The 22262-nt window shown below is 53.9% G+C and overlaps 1 protein-coding gene across 2 annotated transcripts; it reads right to left on the reverse strand.

The window, feature by feature from the left end:
* Window positions 1–1631: 1631 nt before the first annotated feature.
* Window positions 1632–19925, reverse strand: MAT1A (methionine adenosyltransferase 1A). 2 transcript variants are annotated; one of them, XM_053207074.1, is made up of 11 exons: window positions 19596–19925; window positions 19142–19507; window positions 17316–17601; window positions 15347–15424; window positions 14431–14553; window positions 11464–11576; window positions 10891–11034; window positions 6403–6621; window positions 4665–4847; window positions 4184–4317; window positions 1632–3512 (listed from the first exon to the last, which is right to left on the reverse strand). In XM_053207074.1, exons 5-11 carry the CDS (start codon window positions 14531–14533, stop codon window positions 3410–3412), a joined length of 999 nt encoding a protein of 332 aa, XP_053063049.1. In that variant the 5' UTR covers window positions 14534–14553; window positions 15347–15424; window positions 17316–17601; window positions 19142–19507; window positions 19596–19925; the 3' UTR covers window positions 1632–3409. The 2 variants fall into 2 exon arrangements, with proteins under 2 accessions (XP_053063049.1, XP_014921707.2); XM_015066221.3 differs by lacking the exon at window positions 17316–17601 and having other exon boundaries at window positions 19596–19922.
* Between the last annotated feature and the right edge of the window lie 2337 nt (window positions 19926–22262).

The raw sequence follows: 22262 nt of genomic DNA on the forward strand, positions 1-22262 counted from the left end.
AGTACAGATGGGAGGTTATCAAGGAAGGGGCTTTTCAGAAAGACAGAAGTTTCATCTGAAACCTACGGGATGAGATGGAGCATCCATTCGAAGACAGAAGAGTATCATAAAAGAATGGCATGTGCAAAGGGCCTGAGGCAAGAAGGAGCTGGGCCTGTATGGGGAAGCCATACCAGCTAGGGAGTCTGGAGTGTGGTGGTGAGGAGTGGAGTCCAGAACAAGAGCAGACAGACGGACACTGGGCAGGCACGTAGGGCAGTACAGCTTAGTTAGTACTCTAAACTTTATTCAGAATGTATTAGGGGTACCAAAGGCTTACAATTGAGGTGGGGAATATGGCCATATTTACATCTTCTTAATGACTCTCCTTCCTTTTCCCAGCCACCACCCACCTCCACAGGGTGATGTCCGCAGACCCTCCAGGCCTCTTGTCATCGAACCCATCAGTGTTTCACACGGGTGAGCCCTCCCTGGTCCCAAACCCACCATCCTCACTTGGCTTCCAAGAACACTACACTGTCCTGCCTTCCTTCTACCCACTGGCCGCCCCTCCCCACCCCCAATTCACCACTGCCACGTTTCCACGACACTATGACACTTGAGGGCTTTGTGGCCCAGAAGTGGCTTCTCCTTGCTCTCACTGTTCGACCTCTGGTGCCAATAAAGCCCAGTCCTTCACCACCTCCCCTCTCAGGCAAGCATTCCGATGTTTCTCGTGCCTTTTTGTGTTCTGACAAAATGTGGATGATGTTCTAGGAAAAATATGTCATGGAACGGCCCATGTAGTGACTCCTCACGTCACAGACGGTCTCAGACAAGACGGTGGCCTTGACTTTCTCCTCTCCGCCACATCCGAGGTCTCCGCTGCTCTTCTGCCCTTCCTGGCACCTGGGACCAGCCCGTCTCAAAGCCTTCTCACGTGGCTGTCCCCTCAGCCTGGACCCCATGTCTCTCCAGAGCGGATTCCTTTCCCCGCGGCCTGCTTGGAGCAGGAAGTCCCGCCCCTGCTCTCACCAACCCTCAGGACTGCCTTTGCAGGGCCTTCCTTCTGCTCCGACAGTCTTCTAATAAAAATTCCATCTGTGAATTCTCCTCACACAACGTGTGAGAGGGAAATGTGCCCATTTACACCCACTTAAAGGCTTGGCTCGTCTCTCTGCAGGCCAAACCCCTCATTCTCTCACTTCCTCTGACTTCGGTATTCAGTCATTGAACAACGATGGCCGCAGTGCCCCCCTCACGACGGTCTGACTGCGGCTGACTCCCACGCAGGGAGGGCAGACGAGGCCCTGGGCGGCAGCACGTGGCGATGGAGAGAGCACACTCAGGAGACCGGGGTGCCACTTCCCAGACAGGTGCCCTCAGTCACATCCCTAACCCTCTGGGCCTCAGGTTCTCTCCGTGAAACTCAGCGGAGTGCGGTGGGGAATAAGTAGGGAAATGCCGTGACTTAACACAGTAGCTGGTGGATGAGGAAAGCTTAGTGCATGCTGGAGAAGCCCACCCGGACGGGAACAGAGGGCTCCAGTGGTGGGGGGGGCGGGGGGGGGGGCACAGAGCAGAGGGCACCTCTATGCTGGGGGGATAGAGATGCTCCTAGTGAGGTACGTCTGAAGGTTTGCAGACAAAAACCGAGCACAGAGTAGTTGTTTATTCACTGTCCCAGCAGGAACTATTAACACATAAAGGTTCGAGTTTCATATCAACAATGTCCAAAAAAAGATCTTTTATCTCCAGGGGGGGGAGGGGCAACCATGCAATTCTGAATTTTCACTGTGAATAGGGCTTGAGTGGGAGGCATTGACCGCCTGCAAGCTTGTGCCTCCCTCTCCTGGAGGGAGCTTGAGACTTGCTGGGAGCGGACACGAACTCTAGGTTTCTGTGGTAAATCGGCCTTCTTTTTCTCCCCTGAAGAGCTGCCTTTTCCCTGACATAAGGAGAAAAGCTTGGGGTCTTTGTGCGTCAGGCCTGGAGCCCAGATGCAGGCCGTCTGCTCCCCAGATGAGGGTTCTTGGGCTGCCTGGTTCAGCCAGAACCAGTGCCATGGGCCCTGGACCAGAGCCCAAGCCTCAGTGCTCTATGGGACCCTTGGGGGCCCCTACCTGAGCCTGTGGTCTGGGCAGTTAGGGAGAAGGCAGAGACACTGCTGTCAGCGGCCCAGGCTGACAGGTGGGGGAGGCAGGGCTGGCCAGGGACGGAAAGGCAGGTGAACGTGCAGCTTCCAAGACCTTAGCCTTTCCAAGACCTTCCGAGGACCACTCAGGCCCCTTGAGTGCTGTGCCCCGGGAGCCACCTGGCAAAGGCAGAATCTCCTCATGACACCTCAGCCAACTTGTCTACCGCTAGGAGTTCAGTTCCGCCACCTGGGTCACTACTTAACATTAGATATTCGGCCCTTACGAGTGGGCTCTCTGGAAGGGGCGTCTGAGGGGCTCACACACTTATTCCAACAGCATTCAGACCAAGAGGCCAAAGAGAGAAGGGCTGGAAGCTACGGGGTTCCGGACCCCTCTAAGGGGCTGGCCACCTGAGCTGGGACAAGCTGCTTCTCTGTCCTGACTTCGCATATCCCTGCCCAGGGCTCACCAAGAGGTGAGCAGCAAGCTCAGGTCTTCAGGACAGAGGCCACAGAGCTGCTGGTCATTGCTCAAGCCTCCGTCCGGCATGAGATGGGAACAGGGTTGGGGGCTGTGTACGGGCTCCCGAGTCAAAGCCCCTGGATCATGTGTGGGTCCTGACACATGTGGCTGTAGGACCTTGGGAAAGTTACCTAGGCGGTCTGCGACTCAGTTTCCCCATATGGAAAGTGGGAATGAGGTGTCACCTCACCGTGTTGCAGTGAAGAAGAAACGAGGTCGGTAATTGGCTCGGGCCCTCAAACACCATAGCTGCTCAGCAGGTGTCAGCCCCTGTTCCTGTCCCCGCCGGATGCCTAGCCTGAGATGCCTCCGTGAAGGCCCTTGGCTCAGGGCACAGGCCACAGATGGGAAGGGCACAGCCAGCACACCCAGGATCCCTGAGATCTGTGAGGGAGGAGGGGACCAGCCATGGGGGAGGCGTGGGGGGATTTACTCTTCACAGGGGTGGTTTTTCCACTAAATTAACGTCGCCTCAGTCTGAGGGAAAAGCAGGGGGATAGCGTGACTACCGCCATGAGGAGGTCTGACCCCAGGCACCAGCAAGCCCCCTGCCATTCACAGTGACGACAGCACAGGGCTAGCCCTAGGGGTGCAGCTTGGTCCAGGAGGGGGCAGTGGGTGGGGAAGGCACTCCCTGCAGTGGCGGCGGGGGGGGGGGGGGGGGGGAGCGGTCAGGGCCCTGGGTCTGGGACATCTGAGAGTTGGGGTCCTGGACAAGAGGTGCCAATCCAGAAGCTTCCAGGGCGAGGCAGGCCCTGCGCCCACCAGCTCTAAAACACGAGCTTCTTGGGTATTTCCCATGGGAACTCGTTTCTTCCAAAATGGCCGTAGCACGCTGTCTTCTGGTAGATGGGCTTCTTCAAATCCAAGTCCCTGCACAGTCAGCAGAGGAAAGGGTCATTTTCAGTGGAAAAGGAGCAGAGTTTCTCTGAATTTTGAGCACAGGAGTAACAAACAGAGTGTGGACTGTCACTGCTCAGAGCAATTTCCCATACATTTCCTGTCTACGCCACACCACATCTCATGAGGTGACTGTCACTGGCCCCTGGGAAACAGGCTCAGAGGTTCGGGGACAGCCTGGTTACACAGACACACCCAGGACTCAGAATTTGAACTCTGGCCTTGCTGTGCCTTCCTCCTCTTCTCTCCTCTCCACTCTACTGGCCTGGTGCAGACCAACCACACGGCCAAGCTCCACAAAGCAAGAGCGGCCTCAGAAACATGGGCCAATGGGACCAGACCCGCCAGCTCAATTCTCAGCATTCAGCCTTGTGATTACTTTCCTACAACCCCCCACCTGCTCAAAGATGGCCCCCTGGATGGTCAGCATCTCTGGGCCAGCAGGGACCTTAGACACCCCCTTCAACCTGAAAAGCAGACATCTTGCACTTGGGGTGTGCATTGAGCTGGGCTAGGAGCTTGGAGGCCCTCCTGCTCCGGGGAGGCTGAAAGTCCTTTTTTTCCCTTTCTTTTTCAGAGGAGCCAGACATCTGGGTGAGGGGGGGAGGAAGGGCCCGTCTGGCAGCGATGGGGCAGTGATTTACCTGACGATGACCCCAGGCCGAAGGTCGAAATTCTTGTTGACCACATCTAGCAGCTCTCTCTCTGTCTTCTGAGAGGTTCCATAGGTGAAGATGGAAATGGACAGTGGCTCAGCCACACCAATGGCGTAGGAAACCTTCCAGAAGAGATGAGGGTCAGGGACAAAAGCCTCTGTGCAGGGGGTCTGCCCTTCACAGAGATCCCAATGCCCTCAGAAAGGGGCAGCTGGAACCACCCACCCCTGGCCCGACCTGCTCCCCTACCTCATCTGTCTAGGAATCTCCACCATCTTCACAGCGAGCAGATTCAGTATGTGCCCCTCTCCCTGAACATTTTTTCCCTCCCTGAGGTTTTCAGGGTGCATGCCCCGGTGCCCCATGCAACACACAGTCACAGCATTTGGCAAGGAGTGTGGCCCCCCCCGCAGGCCAGCACAGTCTCAGCCGGGGCAGAGGTGCGGTGGTCGGACTGGGGCTGACCCACCTGCACGAGCACTCTCCGGCAGAGTCCCGCTTTCACCAGGGACTTGGCCACCCAGCGGGCAGCATAAGCTGCCGAGCGGTCCACCTTGGTGTAGTCCTTTCCGGAGAAGGCCCCTCCACCGTGCGCCCCCCAACCGCCGTAGGTGTCCACGATAATTTTACGGCCAGTGACGCCCGCATCCCCCTGCAGACAGAAAGGAAGAAATGGAGGGGGGGTATGAGAACCAGGGTCCCCACAGGGCAGGGCAGACGGGCGGCTGCAGCACCATGATGGCCACCGTACTAACGGGGAAAGGGGGCCCTGAAGCTGCCCGTGGGCACTTTTCAAAGACCCGCCTCCCCCCACTTCCCACCCCCAAAGCTGGGAGTCAGACAGAAACCTTGCACTCTCACCCCAGTTCAGTCACTGACCCATTACAGCACCCAGGGAACCTGCCAGAGCCTCATCAGAAAGTGCAAACGAGGGGACAGAGGTTCCCTGGAATCCTAGCCAGCTCCTACTTCAGCCTGTTTTTATGAGTCAGTTGTGATGGGCAAATCCGAGCTGCAGGAGGGCCCTGAGCCTCTTCACACACACCCTGGGCCGTGGCCCTGGCTGGCGTTTCCTCGAGTGTCTGCTCTGTGCGACATTGGGCAGTAATGATGGTTTGTTTTTTGTTTTTTTGAAGGGGGGAGGGGCAGAGGAAGAAGAAGAGAGAAAGAGACAAAGAGACAAAGAGACAGACAGAAAGAGAGAGAGAGAGAGAGTGGGGGAGAGCAGAGAGGAGAGGGGAGGACAGAGGATCCAAAGCAGGCTCCACACTGACAGCAGAGAGCCTGATGTGGGGCTTGAACTCACGAACCACCAGGTCATGACCTTAAGCCAAAGTCGGATGCTTAACAGACTGAGCTACCCATGCCCCGGGAGAGACAGAATCCCAGGCGTGGAGACTCACTCAGGGCTCGATCCCATGATCCTGGGGCCTTGACCTCAGCTGAAATCAAGAGTCAGATACTCAACCAACAGAGCCACCCGGGGTCCCAGTAATGATGTTTTAAAAGGGCAGGGGCTCCATGTCGAGTACTTTGGGGAAAGACCACGTACTCTATCCCCTTGCTTAGAGATCCACACTTCCCACTAGCACATCTAGGCTTTGGGAAGTCCTGCAGTCCTGCAAGAAATGACAGTAAGCTTTGCCTTTCTTTCCCCCTGTGTTTCTGCACTACATTTGGTCACGGAACCCGTTACGAGGGCTCCGCTCTGAGTAATGCATCCCCTCTGAGGCGCCCCTGGCAGAGGTCAGCAGCCTCTCAGACGTGCTCTGCCGATCTCTACGTCCTCTCTCCTGCCGTACAGGAGGAAGGGGACAGCAGGGGTCCCCGCCTAAAACCTGCCCCAACACGAGTTGAACATAACCTGTGGCAAAGACCCAGTGATGCCACCTGGGAAAGGCCAGTCATCCGCAAAGGTGAGCTGGCATCTCAGCAGGGCAAGGCGGCAGCATGGGGCAGTATGACATGTCTGGAGAGGGAGGGCCAGGCTGCACGAGGTGGGAGAGTCCTGGGGACATGTCCCCCAATTCCTCCTGCACTGACACACGGACAGCAGGCCCCACGGAGTGTGAGCTGACCTCATGTTGTGTCCAGGGCCGGACGTGGCTGAGTCACACAAAGCCACCTCCTCCTTTGCACCCAGGGAGGTGAGCAACCCCAGTAACAAAGACGAATCAGGAGAGATCTGCTCTGAGGCAAGGGCGCACCTGGGGACCTCCGATGACAAACCGCCCGCTGGGCTGCAGGTGGTAAATGGTGTCTTCGTCCAGGTATTTGGCTGGCACCACGGCCTCGATCACCTGCTCCTTCAGGGCCTGGCGCATGTCCTCCAGCGTTATGTCTTCATTGTGCTGCACGGAGATGACGATGGTGTGGATGCGCACCGGGATGACCGCGCCGTTGTCCTGTATGTACTGAACTGTCACCTGTTGGGTCACAAGGGCAGGGGAGACGTTGTGAGGCCCTGCCCTGAACTGAGGACACACCGCGGCCAGGCACAGACACTCGGACGGCAGGCGGGGCTCCCAGGATCCAAACGAAGGTGGGAGGGTCCTCCTGTCCTCCAAGGACCTCCAGAAAAACTAATCTGACACATTCTTGTATTTGAGTAGCTGCCCAGTGCCAGGGGATGACTGGGCATGAGGCATAAGCTATTCCCAGCTATGGCCACAATTAGTGCCACTTAGAGACTCAGGGTTGCAGAGTTTCCTCTCTATTTGTGACCCAGCTAGCCTCCTCCCCTTCTATCTCAGCAGGTTCTGGGTGCCACGAATCCCCCCTGGCCAAAGCCCTTTTCTGACCCTCCGTGGCACAGAGCCAAGGTATCCTGGCTCCTGCCAAGGAGCACAGGTGTCCATGAGCCACGCCGGCTGCCCCAGTCCCTCAGTGAAGGAGCTCTGGAAGTGTGTGGGGCCAGAGGACTGGCCTGCTGTAGGGACAGGGTGACAAGGGCTCAAGTCAGGCTGGCAGAAATGGAGCAGCAAGCTTGGGAAGGCCAGCCTCCGGGTGTTTGAGCAAAAGAAAGGAAAAAAAGCTGAGAGCACATGGGAGGGAAGGAACCCGCCTGCGGTGCCCTTGCAGGTCGAGCCACGGGGGCATTTCTAATGCTCGCTTCTACCCCGGTGGGCCATCTGCGCATGATCAATTCACATTTCGGCCATCCCGGCAAGACAGGCATTATCATCTCCACTTCACAAATGAGAAAAAACCAGGCCAGGAGAATCGAAGCAACTCGTCTGAGGTTACACAGCAGTCAGCGGAAAGCCAAAGAGCCAGACCCGGTTCTGCCTGATCCCAAAGCTGGTGTCGTTCCCGTAGCAGCACAGACAGAATCCTTCCTCAGAGACCCTGTGCTATAGTGACACGTCAGTGAGTGTGAGAACCCGATGCCACAGCCTGGTCTGACTGGTAACAGAGGACTGCGGTCTGGGCACCCGGGCTTGTGGGGCGAAAGGGAAGGGGACAGTGAGGATAGCGGATGAGGCTGGAGGGAAACCAGCTCGGACTGCAGTGCTCTGTATGCGGGAAGCCGCGCCAGAAGCTGTGGGAAGCTGCTGGCAGCCCTGTGTTAAAGACGGGAGAGCTGGGGCTTCAGAGCATGAACACCTCGGTCAAGACCACACAGCCAGCAGAGCCGGGCTCTGACCTGGAGCTCTACAGCCTGGTAGCCAGGGCTCTGCCCAGCAGAAGGCTGTCACTCAAGACCCCGAGGGATACATGGGAGCCCCAGGCCCGCATGCCACCCGGGGCAGTGTGGACCCACAAGAGCAGTGCCCAGAGGAGGCCTGGGGTGTGTGGGGCCTGTGGGAATGCGGCTATGCCAGGTGTCCCTGGCTGGCAGCCTTACTTCCTACCCCAGGGCCTTGAGAGGACCACGGGACAGCAAACAGTGCCTCCCCGGGGACGTGCCTGCAGCAGGGTCTCTGCCCGCCCGAGGCCCCTCAGATATCCGCCAAACACTGGGCCTGCATCAAATTCCCGCTCTGTGCCCTGCCTGGTTCAAAAAGCAAGAGGGTGGGATCCGGAAGAAGGAAGGGAGAGAGCCCTTCCCATGTGATGTCTGACCCTCGTTCGAGGGGCAGGTGCACAGTGACATCTGTGTCCCGAGACCAACCTTTAAATCCTGGGCTACGTGCACACAGCTGTGACAGGCTGCTGGAGTGGGGGCGGGGGCCCCCAAGAGGGGAGGCCCTGTGACCGGCTCTGGGACCAGATCCACGGCATCAGCATCAGGCCCTGGGAGAAGGCCCGCCTCCTCCGCTCCCCCACTGCCAGCTGTGAGCCCAGGCAGCGTTCCTTCCATGCAGAACCACAGGGCTGTGGCCGAGCAGAGGGTTCCGAGCATGCCTCTTCGCTCATCATGTCAGCAAGATGGGGGGGGGGGGGGGGTGGAACACACCACGGAAAACACAACTCTGACCAGGTACAAAAATAGCCATCCGTACTGCCGCTCGGTTCTCAATATCAGCAGCCAGAATTTGCTCGGGTGGAAAGACTCGTCCTGTTCACAGTTAACACTCTGGTCAGATGATGAGAGTCCTTCACAAACAGGCCATGGAGCCAGCCTAGAAACCGGTCCTGGCACGGTGCCACTCACCTCCAGGCAGCTGTGTGCAGGGGCCCTCGGGCGGTGGGGCCAGACCCGCACCCCTGCCCCTGAGATGCCCGGGGCTTGGCCCCCCCCCCGCGGCAGGGGAGTGAGGCGGACTTTGGTATCCAAAGTAGCATTAAGAGAATTCCATGCATCCCTGCAGGAGGAGAAACCCCGGAGGAGCACACCCCCGCCCCCACCCCTCCACTGCTGAGTGGGATGACACGGGCCTTCCCTCTTCAGCCGGCCCCACCGAGGTGCCTCTGGGTCTCACTGCCACACAAGGAAAAGGAGAGCCCCAGCGCTCTCCTTCCTCCAGCCTCTGTTCTAGGCTTCCGTTTTCTGCAGACGTGCCTCCCACCTCCCGACACAGAGCAGCTCTGGCGCACGATGGAGCCGGGCGCGCCAGCCGCCGTGCGCCCCGTTCCTTTGATACCACTGCAGTCTTCGTATTTGAGCTCTCCCGCCCCGGGACCTCGAAGAGCAGCCGAGGAATGCTGATGATGGAGGCATGTGGAGAACACTGGGAAAGGTCGGCTGTAGGCCACACATGCAAGTCCTTGTCCCGGGTTCAGACAGTTGCAACCTGTGCCCCGCGTGGCCTCGCACCTGTGGTCAGGTGGACACGCCTCTGTGCAACGGGGGCGACCGGACGGTCACGGTCACGGTCAGCCATGCTGAGCTTTACAACCGCACGTGCCAAATTCCAAGTCCGGGGGCAAGAGAAGGCCCCGTCTGGTGGTGGCCACCGGGGAAACCACGGGAGGTGGGAGCTTCCTGGCCACTGACGGACAGGAGGGAACTGAGCAGATCCCAGGAGAGGTGAAGGGCAGGAGCAGAGGCACAAAGCACTAGGGAGTGAAGTAACTCCGACTAAGCAAGGACTGGGGTGGGGAGGTAGAGGAAGGTAAAACTGGAAGACCATAAGGGGCTTCAATGCCAACATAACAAGCGGGGGGTTCTCCCCCTGCAGGAAGCAGAAAACTGTAAAGGATTCCAAGCCAGTATTAGGAAATTAAAAGTCCAAAGGGAGTTAAGTGGAGTTTCCAGGCAGGGAAAGTCCTTGGGAGGGCACAGCGCAGATCCCTGCTGTGGCCTGGGAACCAGGCTGGAGCAGAAGAGGTGCTCTCTAGGCAAAACATGGAGCGAGGCTGGGTAGAGACAGAGGGGTGCTGAGCAGGATGGGGGGGCACCATGGCCCTCCCTGGAGCCGAGGAGGAGGTGACCGTGAGGCTGCACACGATGGCTCTCTGGCACACATGTGTGTAGGGGGAATGAAAAGCAGGGCTGCTGGTCCAGACACCCTACAGGTGAAAGCTTTGGGTGCTGAGTGTGACAAAGTAGGAATTGGGCGCAAGCATGGGTGGAAGGGGATAGGGTGTGCAAAAGTGCTAAGGACCCGTTGGGGGGTGGGAGATGAGCCAGGGGAGAAAGCCCCGGGAAAGGGGCCAATAGGGCCGCCAGGGTGACATGGGGCAGGGACGTGGAGAGGGGAGGTGGACGGGGCGCCTCCACCCACATGCGCTAACACTTGCATCATTGCCGGCCTTCACATGTGGACTCCGGTGAGGATTTCCCCACGGTCCAGAGCAGAGAGGTCAGGGCCCATGGGAACAGAGAGTCCAAAACAGCAACGGGAAAGCCTTTTTGCGAGAAACAGTGATAAAGGGCCACAGCGAGGCACGGATGGCCCTTGTCAACTCGGCGTTCAGACCTTGCTCAAGGTGTGGAGACCTGTGGGTGTGGACGGGCAGTGACCAAAAGTGTGAAGCCAATTAAGAAGTAAATGTGTGGCAGGAACCAGGGAAACACATTGCCAGAGTCAACATATGCTAAGAAGGCAAAAAAAAAAAAAAAAAATCCAGAACTGTTCTTTCCATTTTTCTGTATTTTTGAGACTTTTCACAATAAACATTAGGGGAGAAAACATGTAGACCTGAAGAGTTTTCAGATAAATAGTTCTTTTCACAACCAACAATATTTTGAGTGCCCGGACTAACCATTTTGATGCCAACAATGACAAGTACCAAGAGGACCCAGAGGGGTGTCTGGGTCCCCAGTGTGTGTCTGGGGCTCTACTGGAGGGGGGCAGGAGGAGGCTCACCTGGGTCTTGGAGTCAGGCCTCAGCCAGGGGAGGACCCCGGAGCGTCTGAGTTCCGCCATTCGGGCATTGAGTTTGTGGGCAAGGATAATAGTGAGGGGCATACACTCTTCTGTCTCGTCGGTGGCATAGCCGAACATCAGACCCTGGAGGAGAGCGTCAACGGAGCAATATGCATTTTATCTTCTCATCTAAAGCGTGGCTGTATTGGGTGCCCTGTGCATGTATAACATCTGCACGGGGAGGCGGGGGCACTTGTGGACAGGAAGACAAGACAACGCTCTGGGAGGGGGGAACAAGCCCAAATTGGGCATCGGCAACCACAGTCTTCCACAAGCAGGCCGTGCCCTCAAGTCGCTGCCCTAAAGCAGGGGTGTCCTAATTTATTCCAGGTGCATGGACCCCTCCCCCCGGGAGCTCCTGCTAGGATCGGGGGGGGTGGGGGGTCCCACGCCACAGCGTGTCCAATCCATTACTCATGAACTTCCCAGCTGTCAACTCAGCGCGGGTCAGAGCCAGGGCTGACACAGACAATGCTATCCTGACCCCTGACCCTGCACTCCACGTGTGGTCACCTGGTCTCCGGCCCCGACGTCTTCTTCGTTTCTGTCCAAATGTACACACTGGGCAATATCCGGGGACTGCTGCTCCAGAGCTACCAGCACATTGCAGGTCTTGAAGTCAAAGCCTAAGCAGAAGGGAAAGCAGGCCTTCGTGGGGACATGTGTCAGACAGAGGGTGGCTTCCAGCATCCTGGCAGACCGCTCAGCTCCCGACACGGCATTTCTTGTGGGGGGGTGGGCGGTCTCTAACGAGCTGGGATCTGTCTGGGACCTGTTGGGCAGAGCTGAGGCCCAGGATGGGGAAGGCCATGTGTCCATCCCATGTTATCATCTGGAAGGCTGGTCGAAGAAAATCCTCCACAGCGCATTTTACTACATTAAATTATACCTAGATTAGAAATCTATATCCTACACAGAACGGCAAGATGAAAACCAGATAACGGCTGCGGCTGCGCTGGGTGACTCGTGGCCCTGCCCCCTTACCCTTCTGGAGGCACGTTCCAAGACCCAGGCTGAAAATCACCTTCCAACACTGCTGTTCGGAAGCCCAGGCGTAATCCACGTTATGAAACACACTGAACAAAGACAGTGCACGTGAACTATCCAGAGAGGTTCCCAGAGCTAGAGTCCTCTGATCCCAAGCTCTGCACAGGGCCTGAAGCCAAATGGAAAAGCCACACCTCTGGAAGCCACGGCCACGTCTGCCCACCCCCAAAGTTCAGGCACACACATGGAAGCTGTTCTTCCCAGGCTCCCTGCCACAGGCTTGGAACTGGTTGGCGTGGGGAGGGGGGGGTTGCTGGCGAGTGGCAGCTCTGCCCCCGGAGCCCCAGAAGGGGCCGCTGGGCACCGACAGCGCCATCTTCTCCCTGTGGGCCCTTGGGCCTTGCTGGGCCCGGCCGTGGGCACTGCGTGACTGAGGGGCTGAAACTCACAGAGGCTCTACTACCAGGCCAAGTATTGGTGACAAGCCGAGTAACCGTCACTCTCTTTCCAGTCTATTCTACCTACGCTGCCAGTGTGAGCTTTACTAAAACCAACCAACTGACCCAGATCCGGGCTGTTGTTTATGTCCATGCTTCACGTGGGGCCTGCTGCCCGGTGAAGGAGAACTGAGACGCCTCGGGTCCACCCAGCCCCTCCCAGCTGAACTGCCCCAGCCAACACACGCTCGCTCGCGGGCTAGCCTTCCGCGCGGCACACTTTCCTACCTCCGCTAGGTCTCTGTCTAGAATGCTCTTCCTCCGGCTCCCCATCCCCACACGCCCAAATCTGATCAGCTCTCAGTAAACGTCCCTGGACCTTCCCCCCTCCCTCCCTCCCTCCCACCGACTCGCCGCTGGGCACCCCATACTGCGCCATTTAATGCCGGGCAGTGCCCCCACTCCGGAAGCACCAGGATGCCTTTGTCCTCTGCAGGTTCCTGTGCCCAGCGAATGTTTTTGAACACACACACCAATGAGCCATCTTTAGAGGCCTGCCAAGGACTCACCGATTGTGCATTAAACATTTTGCATTTTCCCTAATTGCTCTCTGGACAGTGAAGCTTCTCAGCCCTGAGAATCCATCAAGGGCTCCAAGCAATTTGGAAAAACAGAATTCAGGGGATCAAGGGGAGAGGAGCAGCGACTGTGCAGCCAAGAGCAGTGCCGGGCAGTTAGCCCGGGGCCCTCTTAGTGCAGCCACCGCGCTGTGTCGCTGTGTGGGGTCCTCTGGGTGGAGGCACAGCGACAAGCTGGGCGTGCCGAGATGCAGCCAGCAGCAGAGCTGGGCTCTCTCTCGCTCTCTCCTGCCAGCACACATTGCCTCCTGGGAAGTTTCCCTTCCACCTAGTGCAGAACAAGGCTTGCTCTTGAATAAGGTCTACACGTCTTAAACAACCACCTTTTCCTGGTAGAACAGGTGTAGCTGTGCATGGTGACATGTTGGGAAGCTGCTGGTCCGGGACAATGTGTTTCCTCCAGAACACTGTGCCGACTGGCAGAATGAGCCTGTGCTCATTGGTTCTGTGTCCACTTCCGTGTGCTGAGTGAGTACTCTAGGCGGGTCGGAAGGTGGCTGCACGGAGCTTGTGTGTCTGCACCCTCAGCAGCGAGGGACTCTCACTCACACACATGCAGCACATCGTTCCAGCCTGCCCCGACCCACAGAGGTGGCACACGTCACCCTCAAGAACCCATAAGTGGCAAGTCCGTGTGCACAGGCCCTCAGCATCTGACTCTCGCACCCTGTCCTCTGGTGCCTCTCCAAACCGGACCCTTTTCCACCCTGCCCTGTCTTAGATGTTGGACTCTGCTGCGAGTCCCCCCATCCCCCATTCTTTCCAGCTGTCACCCCGGCCTGATCACGGCGCTCCTCCTCGATTCCTGCCAGGGTCTGGGTCCCTTCCTTGGGATACAAGCTCCCACACTGCCTGCCACTGGGGCCAACCTCGGCCAGCCTGTCTCCTTCCACCTGCCACGAGTACCAGTTCTGACTGAGTCACTTTGTTTTTCCTGGTCTAGAACAAGAAGCGGCATCTTGAAGCAGCAAGTGCAGGAGTCTCCAAAGGGCTGCCTACTACTGGCTGTCACCTCGTGCAAATTATTTACAACTCCAAGCCTCAGTTGCCTCGTCTGCAGGAGTACGGCAGAGGGCCTCAAACGATGAAGAGGACAAATACAAAGACCAGCGCCCACGCCCGGCAGAGAACATCTCCCCAGTGGAGGGCGGCTCCCTTTACTCGGTGCTTCTCTCTTCCAAAGCCTTTGCCAGCACCAAGACCAGAGGCGACAACAGATGGACATGGGCTAGCTCAACCGGGCGCCATCCCGTGGGCCGCCATGCTATCGCCAGAGATCGTGACTCCTGACCTGCCAGGCGGGCCAAGGAATGTTCTTTTCTCCCAGTTGGTATCTGCACTGGCAGAGGACAGAGAGCCTCGGATCTGACACGGCGGCGGGGGCGCCCACACATTTCAGACCCGGGGGCCCGCCTCACCCTTGGCGGAGTCGTCGTAGCCGATGTGCCTGATCGTGCTTCTCACCACCCGCTGGTAGTCCACTGTGGCCGTGGAGGTGATCTCTCCGCAGAGTAGCACCATGCCTGTCTTACACACCGTCTCTGCAAGAGAGGGGGCAAGGTCAGCAGCCACGGGCCAGTCGAGGGGAGCGCCACTCCTGGACCCCCGCACAGCGCTGATAAAGGGACTCACGAAGAGTCTTGCGAGGCATGGGTGCCGAAAATGAGGGAACAATGCTAACAAGCAGAGTAAATCCCGGCAGAAGTGCTGACCGTGTGTGAATGCTGCCCGGAGAACTATGCTTTGGACAGACCCGGTCACACCTCGCTTTCACAGTGACCCCGTCCTTCTCACGTGGTCTTGGACCACTTATTTAGCCTAATTCGGCTTCCCCAACTGTACATGAAGACAACGTTACGACTGCCGCATGGCTCAAAGTGAGACAACGGTGGCAGGTGGTTGTCATAAAGAATGTTGTCAACATGCCTCCGGGAGGCCTCTCCCACCCCTTGTTGCTAATATTCCACCGCAGGCTGAGGTCCTGAGATCAGGGCGGGCCAACCTTCTCACTGGCCATTCACAAAGATATATCTCAGGGTGAAGTGTACCCTCAGAAGGCACAGGTCCCAGTGGTGCTCAACGCAGGGGCTAGGGAGGCACTGGAGAGGGAAGGAGCTGTCTGTGCAGCACACAGTGAGGACAGAGGGGCCCTGGTTTCCCTTCTGGGCACCCCTCCCCCATGACCTTGGCCAAGGCCCTGATTCAGCTGCAACCGTGATCACCTCGGGGGTCCTCCAGGCACTGGAGCCCCTGGCTCTCTGTTGTCCCTCAGCACAGGCAAAGACCTCGAGCCCAGCCCACTGAGGTCTTTAGCAGGGAGTAGACATCTCTTACCACAGGCCACCTTGGCATTGGGGTCCTGCCTCAGATGGGCATCCAGCACGGCATCACTGATCTGGTCGCAGATCTTGTCTGGAGGAGAAGGAACATGTATAAGAATCACAGAGATAGTGGGTCTAACAGACTGAAGGATCAAAATAATCAGGTATTTGGTAAGCTTACATATGAAATCTATCTACCAAAGAGGACACTTCTTTAAACATACATAATTAGGAAATTTTGAAATTTTTATGTCATCCCATTTCTGCCTAATTTTGGATGATGTATATTACATGAAGTCGTAGCATTCCCCCCAAAAAGACATACGTTCCAAAATCAGTTCTAAAAGACTATAGCAATTTACACCCACCCACCCACACACACACACACACACACACACACACACATTCTCCTACTAAAAAGTCTCTCATTCTTTAAGATATTCCCTTTAAGTCTAAAATCTAGAAAGCTCCTAGAAATAGAAGTTAAATAGCTGGGGCGACTGGGTGGCTCAGTGGTTGAGTGTCTGACTTCAGCTCAGGTCATGATCCTGTGGTTCCTGAGTTCTAGCCCCACATCAGGCTCTCTGCTGTCAGTGAGGAGCCTGCTTCAGATCCTCTGTCTCCCTCTCTCTCTGCCCCACCCCTGACTCCCACACTCTCTCTCTCTCAAAAATAAATAAACATTAATATGTATATATATACATATATAGATAGATATAGATATCAAAATATTTAACAAGTGGATATGATCATTAAAATGTATAATTATAAAAAAAAAGAAGTTAAAATAGCTAATGATGTCAGTAAGATTAGGTGCCAACACGTAAAATCAGATGGGACAAACAGATACATTTCTCGGCAGGTTCCATGAGCTGAAATACACTGTGTACACAACACCAAGCCCGAATCCACCACCCCAGCTGTAGAAATTCCATAAGAGAACCTCTACACATCATTGCTGTTCTACTGAACATTTCCACAGGCAGCTCTCAGATCATCCCCACTGTCACTCAGCCCCCTGAAGGCTAGATATTCTAGCTGGGTTTGACCTCAGTCAAGGTGGGGCTGACCACAGCTCAACAGAAGCAGGGATTTGACCTTATTTTTCCACTACTTGCCTTGAGAATTCCACATGGTTGAGCATGCAGACCCCTCAGTGGCACTCTGGAAAAGTCCGCTCTTGCTTTGGGGTTGTGCAAACAGTCAATGTTCACGGATTCAGAAATAAAAGCGACACCCATTTACACATATTACATCTCATTTAATGTTCAAAATACCCACAGAGTTGACTTTTTTAATGTTTATTTACTTATTTTTGAGAGAGAGAGCAAGCTAGAGGCTGAGAGAGAGAGAGGGAGAGAGAGAATCCCAAGCAGGCTCTGCACTGACAGAGTGCACAGGGCTCGAACCCACAAACCATGAGATCATGACCTGAGCCAAAGTTAGACACTCAACCAACTGAGCCACCCAGGCGTCTCCAGAGTTGGCTCTTAATAAATTAATACAGTTTTTCCCAGTTTTATTGAGGTATAATTGGTGTACAAAACTTATCTGCATAAAATTAAAGTATATAATTTGAGGAGTTTGGACATGTGAGTACTCTTACATTATCATCACCATAAACAAGGTAAGAAACATATCTGTCACCTCCAAAAGTTTCCTTGTGTCCTCCTATTTTGTTTTTGTTTTTTGGTTTTTATATGAAGAATCTAGATCCAGAATCAAGCGCTCTGCTGTCCTAAGCGCATCATTTAAAACATTCACGTCAATGTAACTTAAAATGTTAATCTGCCATTAAAGGTGAATTCTCTAATCTTTCCTTGAGAAACTGCCACTAAACTTTCGGGCTTTCTAGGCACCCCACTCCAGTGGCAGATCCCTGCTGTAAATCCAGGTTTGTCTGATGCCACGGCCTCTGCACACCCCTACCAATGAAAGCCTGCTACTAAAATATCTCCATCAGGACTCCTAGGGTTACTCACATGCTGACCGCAGATGACTCTGCTTGTTTCAAGGACGCAGGTCACATGTCCCCAGTCCACACGGGGGACTGGAATAAGGGGTATTAGGGATAAAGCCGAGATGAGCAAGGGTGTTGAGACAGCTCCGCAGACTGAAATAACGTGTAAGGAGGCTCTTTCTGAACTGTTTCTTTAGGCTTTCAAAATTTCTATTAGTATCACTCAGTGGCTATAAGATAGCCCATAGGTGGTTTTCTTGGAAGTTGAAAAAGCATTCATTTTATCCTGCTGGTGGAAGAATTCAGCACTGGAATGACAAGCAATAAGTCCTCAAGCTTAGAGGAAGCTGACTTACGTGGACAGTTAATTGATTGTGGCAACCAAAAGGAGAGTCAGACAGACCTATCATTAAATAGACAACACGGCCATTTGATTGGCTAGAATTTTTCTTCTGTCCACTGAGCACACTGCGGTGTGTACTATGGGACCTCTGGCCACTGCGTGCCCAAGCACCCGGAGACTTTATAAAGTTACACACAATGAAAGGGGCTATTTGTTTTGAACTGAGCTAAGTCACATACAAAACTGAGTTTAAACCAAGGTTTCTTAACAGTGGTAAGAAACTGTTACTGACATCGGGGGCCAGAAAATTCTTTGCTGCAGGGGGGATGGTCTTGTGCATTCAGGATGTTTAGAAGCACACGTGGCCTCTATCCACTAAATGCCAGTGGCACCCCCAACCCCTCACAGCAGAGTTATGACACAACCAAAAATGTTTTCAGACATTACAAAATGTTCTTGGGGGAAGGGGGCAAAACCGCCCCCAGCTGAGAACCACCAGCTAAAGCATATGGAAGGAGATGTCTACAGCTGAGTTACAAGCTCTGAAATAACATGGATGAGGCAGATGAAAAGAAGGTAGCCTTGGTGATAAGTTACCAAAACTTTAACTTCTCAGATGAATTTTGAAAAAGTGCATAAAGAATAAGTCAGTGTGCCCAGCCCCCAAGATTCTTCTTGAGCAGTGGTTCACAAAGTGTGGTTCCCACAGCAGCAGCAGCAAAAGCATCTCCTGAGAACTTAGTAAAAATGCAAACCTTGAGCCTCACCCAAGATCTATGAAATCAGAAAAGGCTGGGGGTGGGGTCCGGCACTCTGCCTTAACAAGCCTACTAGGTGATGCTGATGCTCCCTGATGTCTGAGAACCACTGACCTACAGCCTGAGGCTCTGATCGTGGTCCTCACGTTCGCACATGAGCCTCTCCCATTTCCCCACAGCACCAGAAAATACTCGAATGTTCTTCCTCTTCAGGAGGTCATCTGTACTTCTCATAGATAATATACCTGAGGCTTTCAGGACCTGGAGATCTGTCTCAGCGACTACTGGAATGTGCTGTTCGTTCCTAGACTATACATGCTTTACGTGCAACACTTAGCGACCACAGTCTTGTTGGAGGGAACACTGGAACATTCTCTGTTGGTTTAAGTCGCTCCATGATAAAGCTTTGTCTTGCCCCCCAATATATAAAGCTGATATCCGATACATGTTAGACGTGTAATATGTTTAGTCAACCCAACGCGTGTTCCCTGTAGCGGCCTCATCGTGCAGAGATGCTGGCTGTGGGTGGCGGCATGAACCCTTGGCTTCATTAACTGACAACTTCTCATTTCCTAATCAGTGACTGTTTTCCAAAACTAGTAAATTAGTAAATCAATAGAATTAAAAGACGCCTCCTATGGTGCCTCCAGAGACCCCTCACAGTAACGAACACGGATTGGTTTTAAGGCTCCGGGGAAAATGGCTCCCCCGGCACAGGCTGTCCTCGGTCCACAGCCACCTACTTACCCGGGTGTCCCTCTCCTACAGACTCTGAGGTGAACATGAAGGCTCCTTCTTCACTTAGAGAGTGGTCACACAAGCCGTCCACCGGGCCATTCATCTTTGCACACTTCTCCACTGGGTTTCTTCAGGGTAACGATTTCAACGCTGTTGACTTTGCCTGAAGTGGTTTTGTGCGGTTGCCTTTTTTTTTTTTTTCTCCCCCAGGAACCCAACAGGCTTGTCTTTGGCAGAGCTACAGGGCTCGCTTCTGGGGAACTGCCTGTGAGCACGTGAGGGGAAGGTGGGGAAGGTGAGGATGGTGAGGAGGGCGGGCCTGAGTACCGACGTGTCACTCTCTCCGGCTGGTCACAGCTCGCTCCTGAGTGACTCCTATATATGGAAAAGTGAAAGGGCCTGAATAATCATGTGAGAAAATTGGAGGAGTCCATTTCCTGGGGGGGGAGGGGTGTCTTCTTACCTTGAGGAATTCCGGTCCTCAGCTCAGATTTCCCGAGCCCCAACGTCTGGTCAGTGCACGGTGAAGAAGGCTGTACAGATTCTGTAGAACCGAAGCTCCTTTGGGACTCTGCTTCGGCTCTGCAGCTAATCTCCATATTGGGCCGAGGTTAACATCCCACGTTGGAGGGTGGGGGTCTGTGGTGACTCAGGGATCCAAACAGGCAGCAAGGAGCCCTTTCCCAGAGATGCGGTTTCGGCTAAGGCTGCGGCACAGGGTGGCCTTTGCCACTGGGTGCTGCCTTTCCTCCCCCACACCTTGTCTGGGCTGGGCTCTCCCCCTTCTTCTACCTTCTCAGAGCAAGAGCACGCACCTGTATTCTGAGTCAGCGTGGACGTTACACAACACGTTCGTTTAGGGGAAAAGCTTTCGAGCCCACATTTCTCTGCTGATAGAAAGCACCTAAGCTGTCAGCTTCTCTAAGACACCGGCGGTCACATTAAAAAGTATCTGGACAGGTTACAGAAGACAATGCTTTTTTATTTTTTGTTTTTTGCTTTTGGAAAAAGACTCTTGAGAGATGGATTCGTTACAGGGAAATTGTCCAAGTCCAGCTTCCATAAGATACATTAAACTTCGACCTATTCAGTCCTGTGCACTTGATCAACATTCTTGATCACATGATTCCCGCACTTTTTTTTTTTTTTTTTTTTTTGCTTTGACCAAGAAAAGAAGTGAACTGGGTTACATCTGTAGCCAGTTCATGCTCTACCTGACACCGCCTCTCTCTTCCTTCTCTCCCACTCTCAGACCTCAGGCTGCAAGAAGAGTGGGGAACTGAGATCACAGACAGTGAGAATGGGTGGAGGAACCAGTTCCCACTAGAAAGCAATAAAATGTAAGCAGCCAAAAGCTCATGCATCAAAAATATTGGACCGTGGGAAGCAAAAGGTAGGATGCGGTGGCCCCAAATCCCCTCTCTACTTAGAATGTGAGCATTACAGTTCTCTTCCTGGTGCTCTAAACTTTGAGTTTTGCCACCTGGTCAGTAGCAGCAGCACCAACTATCCAGGGAATTTAAACTATATTAAAGTGACCTCCTCACGGGATAAAGTAAGAGGTTTTACATACACATATTTCATCATTTAACAAACAGCGAGCTGGACCGCTCAGGCACAAGACTGCTGAAGGTTCGAAGAGAAAAAGCCACCGGGAAGGGATGGAAACATGAGGATCAAACAAGGACTTTAGACAACATAGCCTTGTCCTTGTCAGCACACAGGCGTCCTCCTGTTTGCACTTAAAATATTTCAACATCGCTGTCCCTTTGTAAATTTCTTCTGGGTACACTGGTTTCAAACCTGGAGGCAATATGAGCTAATGTTTAATGTGAACTGTAGACCTAGGTTAGCCTAGCAGCTAGAACTATAGCCATTACGTTCTAACTCTGCTTTAAGAGCGAGATGGGGTTTAAGTAGCAAGTACTCAACAGGGTCCTAGAGCTGGCAGTAAGTCAGAGAGCAAAGCCCAACTGCCCTCTGAATTCCAGAATGACTCAAAGCATGGAGTGGAGGGGCATGTCCTACACAGAGAAGTGGTGTTTCCAGAAACATATGCAGGAGGCTTCTGTAGCCTGGACACAAATTCAGAGTGAGGGAAGGATCTGGAAGCACGGAGTTCAGTCCCCATCTTATGTATGAGTCTCATATGACATCCCCACGAAATCTAGGCCACCTTATATTCTTTCAGCAGACAGAGGTTAGTTAACAAGCAGCACACAGAACACCGTGGATGAGAGTGTGGGCTTCAAGGCTGGAGTCCTGTGTGACCTCTAACCCACTGTCCACCGTGGGGCAGGCTTCCTAACCTCCCTCATCTGTAAAGCAGGTTAAGTAAGCATCATTGTGAGAAAGAGATGTGGCCATTGCGGTAGGATGAGTATTGAGCACAGAGCTGGTGCACGATAAGACTTCGATAAAATATTCCTTAAGCACCTTCTATGTACGTAATACGTGCTCTTCTTTTTTTTTTTAATTTTAATGTTTATTTATTATTTTGAGAGAGACAGAGACAGAGGGTGAATGGGGGAGGGGCAGAGAGAGAGAGAGACAGAGATACAGAATCCAAAGCAGGCTTTAGGCTCTGAATCGTCAGCACACAGCCCAATGTGGGGCTCAAACCCACAAACCGTGAGATCATGACTTGAGCCAAAGTCGGACGCTTAACTGACTGAGCCACCCAGGCGACCCAATATATGATCTTCTTATGTAAAAAGATAAAATGCAAGGTCCTAATAGTGCTGAATCAGTCGAAAGATATCCCTTTTGTACTAAATGTTACCTGATTTTGTACTAAATGTACTAAAAGAAATAGCACTTGAACCGAGAGTTAAAATAGTGGTTTCAATCTGCTCCCTTTAGAGAGAACTGGCAGACCTTGGCCAAGATCTAATACTTAGAAAACTGAATCTATGGGGACTTTGTATCCCTAATTTGCCATCATAAACTCAAATTAAAACCTCCCTGGCACACAGGCTGTCCCGCTCTCCCTTACGCATGAGTTGTCCTAATGTCCCCCCACCCCCACTGATTACCTAAGTCCAGTTCAAGGTGTCAAAGGCCCACAGTTGATTTCACCTCTATGCAGCAACCTTCAACTCTGAAGCTTTGCTGACAAGCCTGTGAAGAA

Source organism: Acinonyx jubatus, chromosome D2, assembly GCF_027475565.1.
Source record: "Acinonyx jubatus isolate Ajub_Pintada_27869175 chromosome D2, VMU_Ajub_asm_v1.0, whole genome shotgun sequence".
In the NCBI taxonomy this organism is placed as follows: Eukaryota; Metazoa; Chordata; class Mammalia; order Carnivora; family Felidae; genus Acinonyx; species Acinonyx jubatus.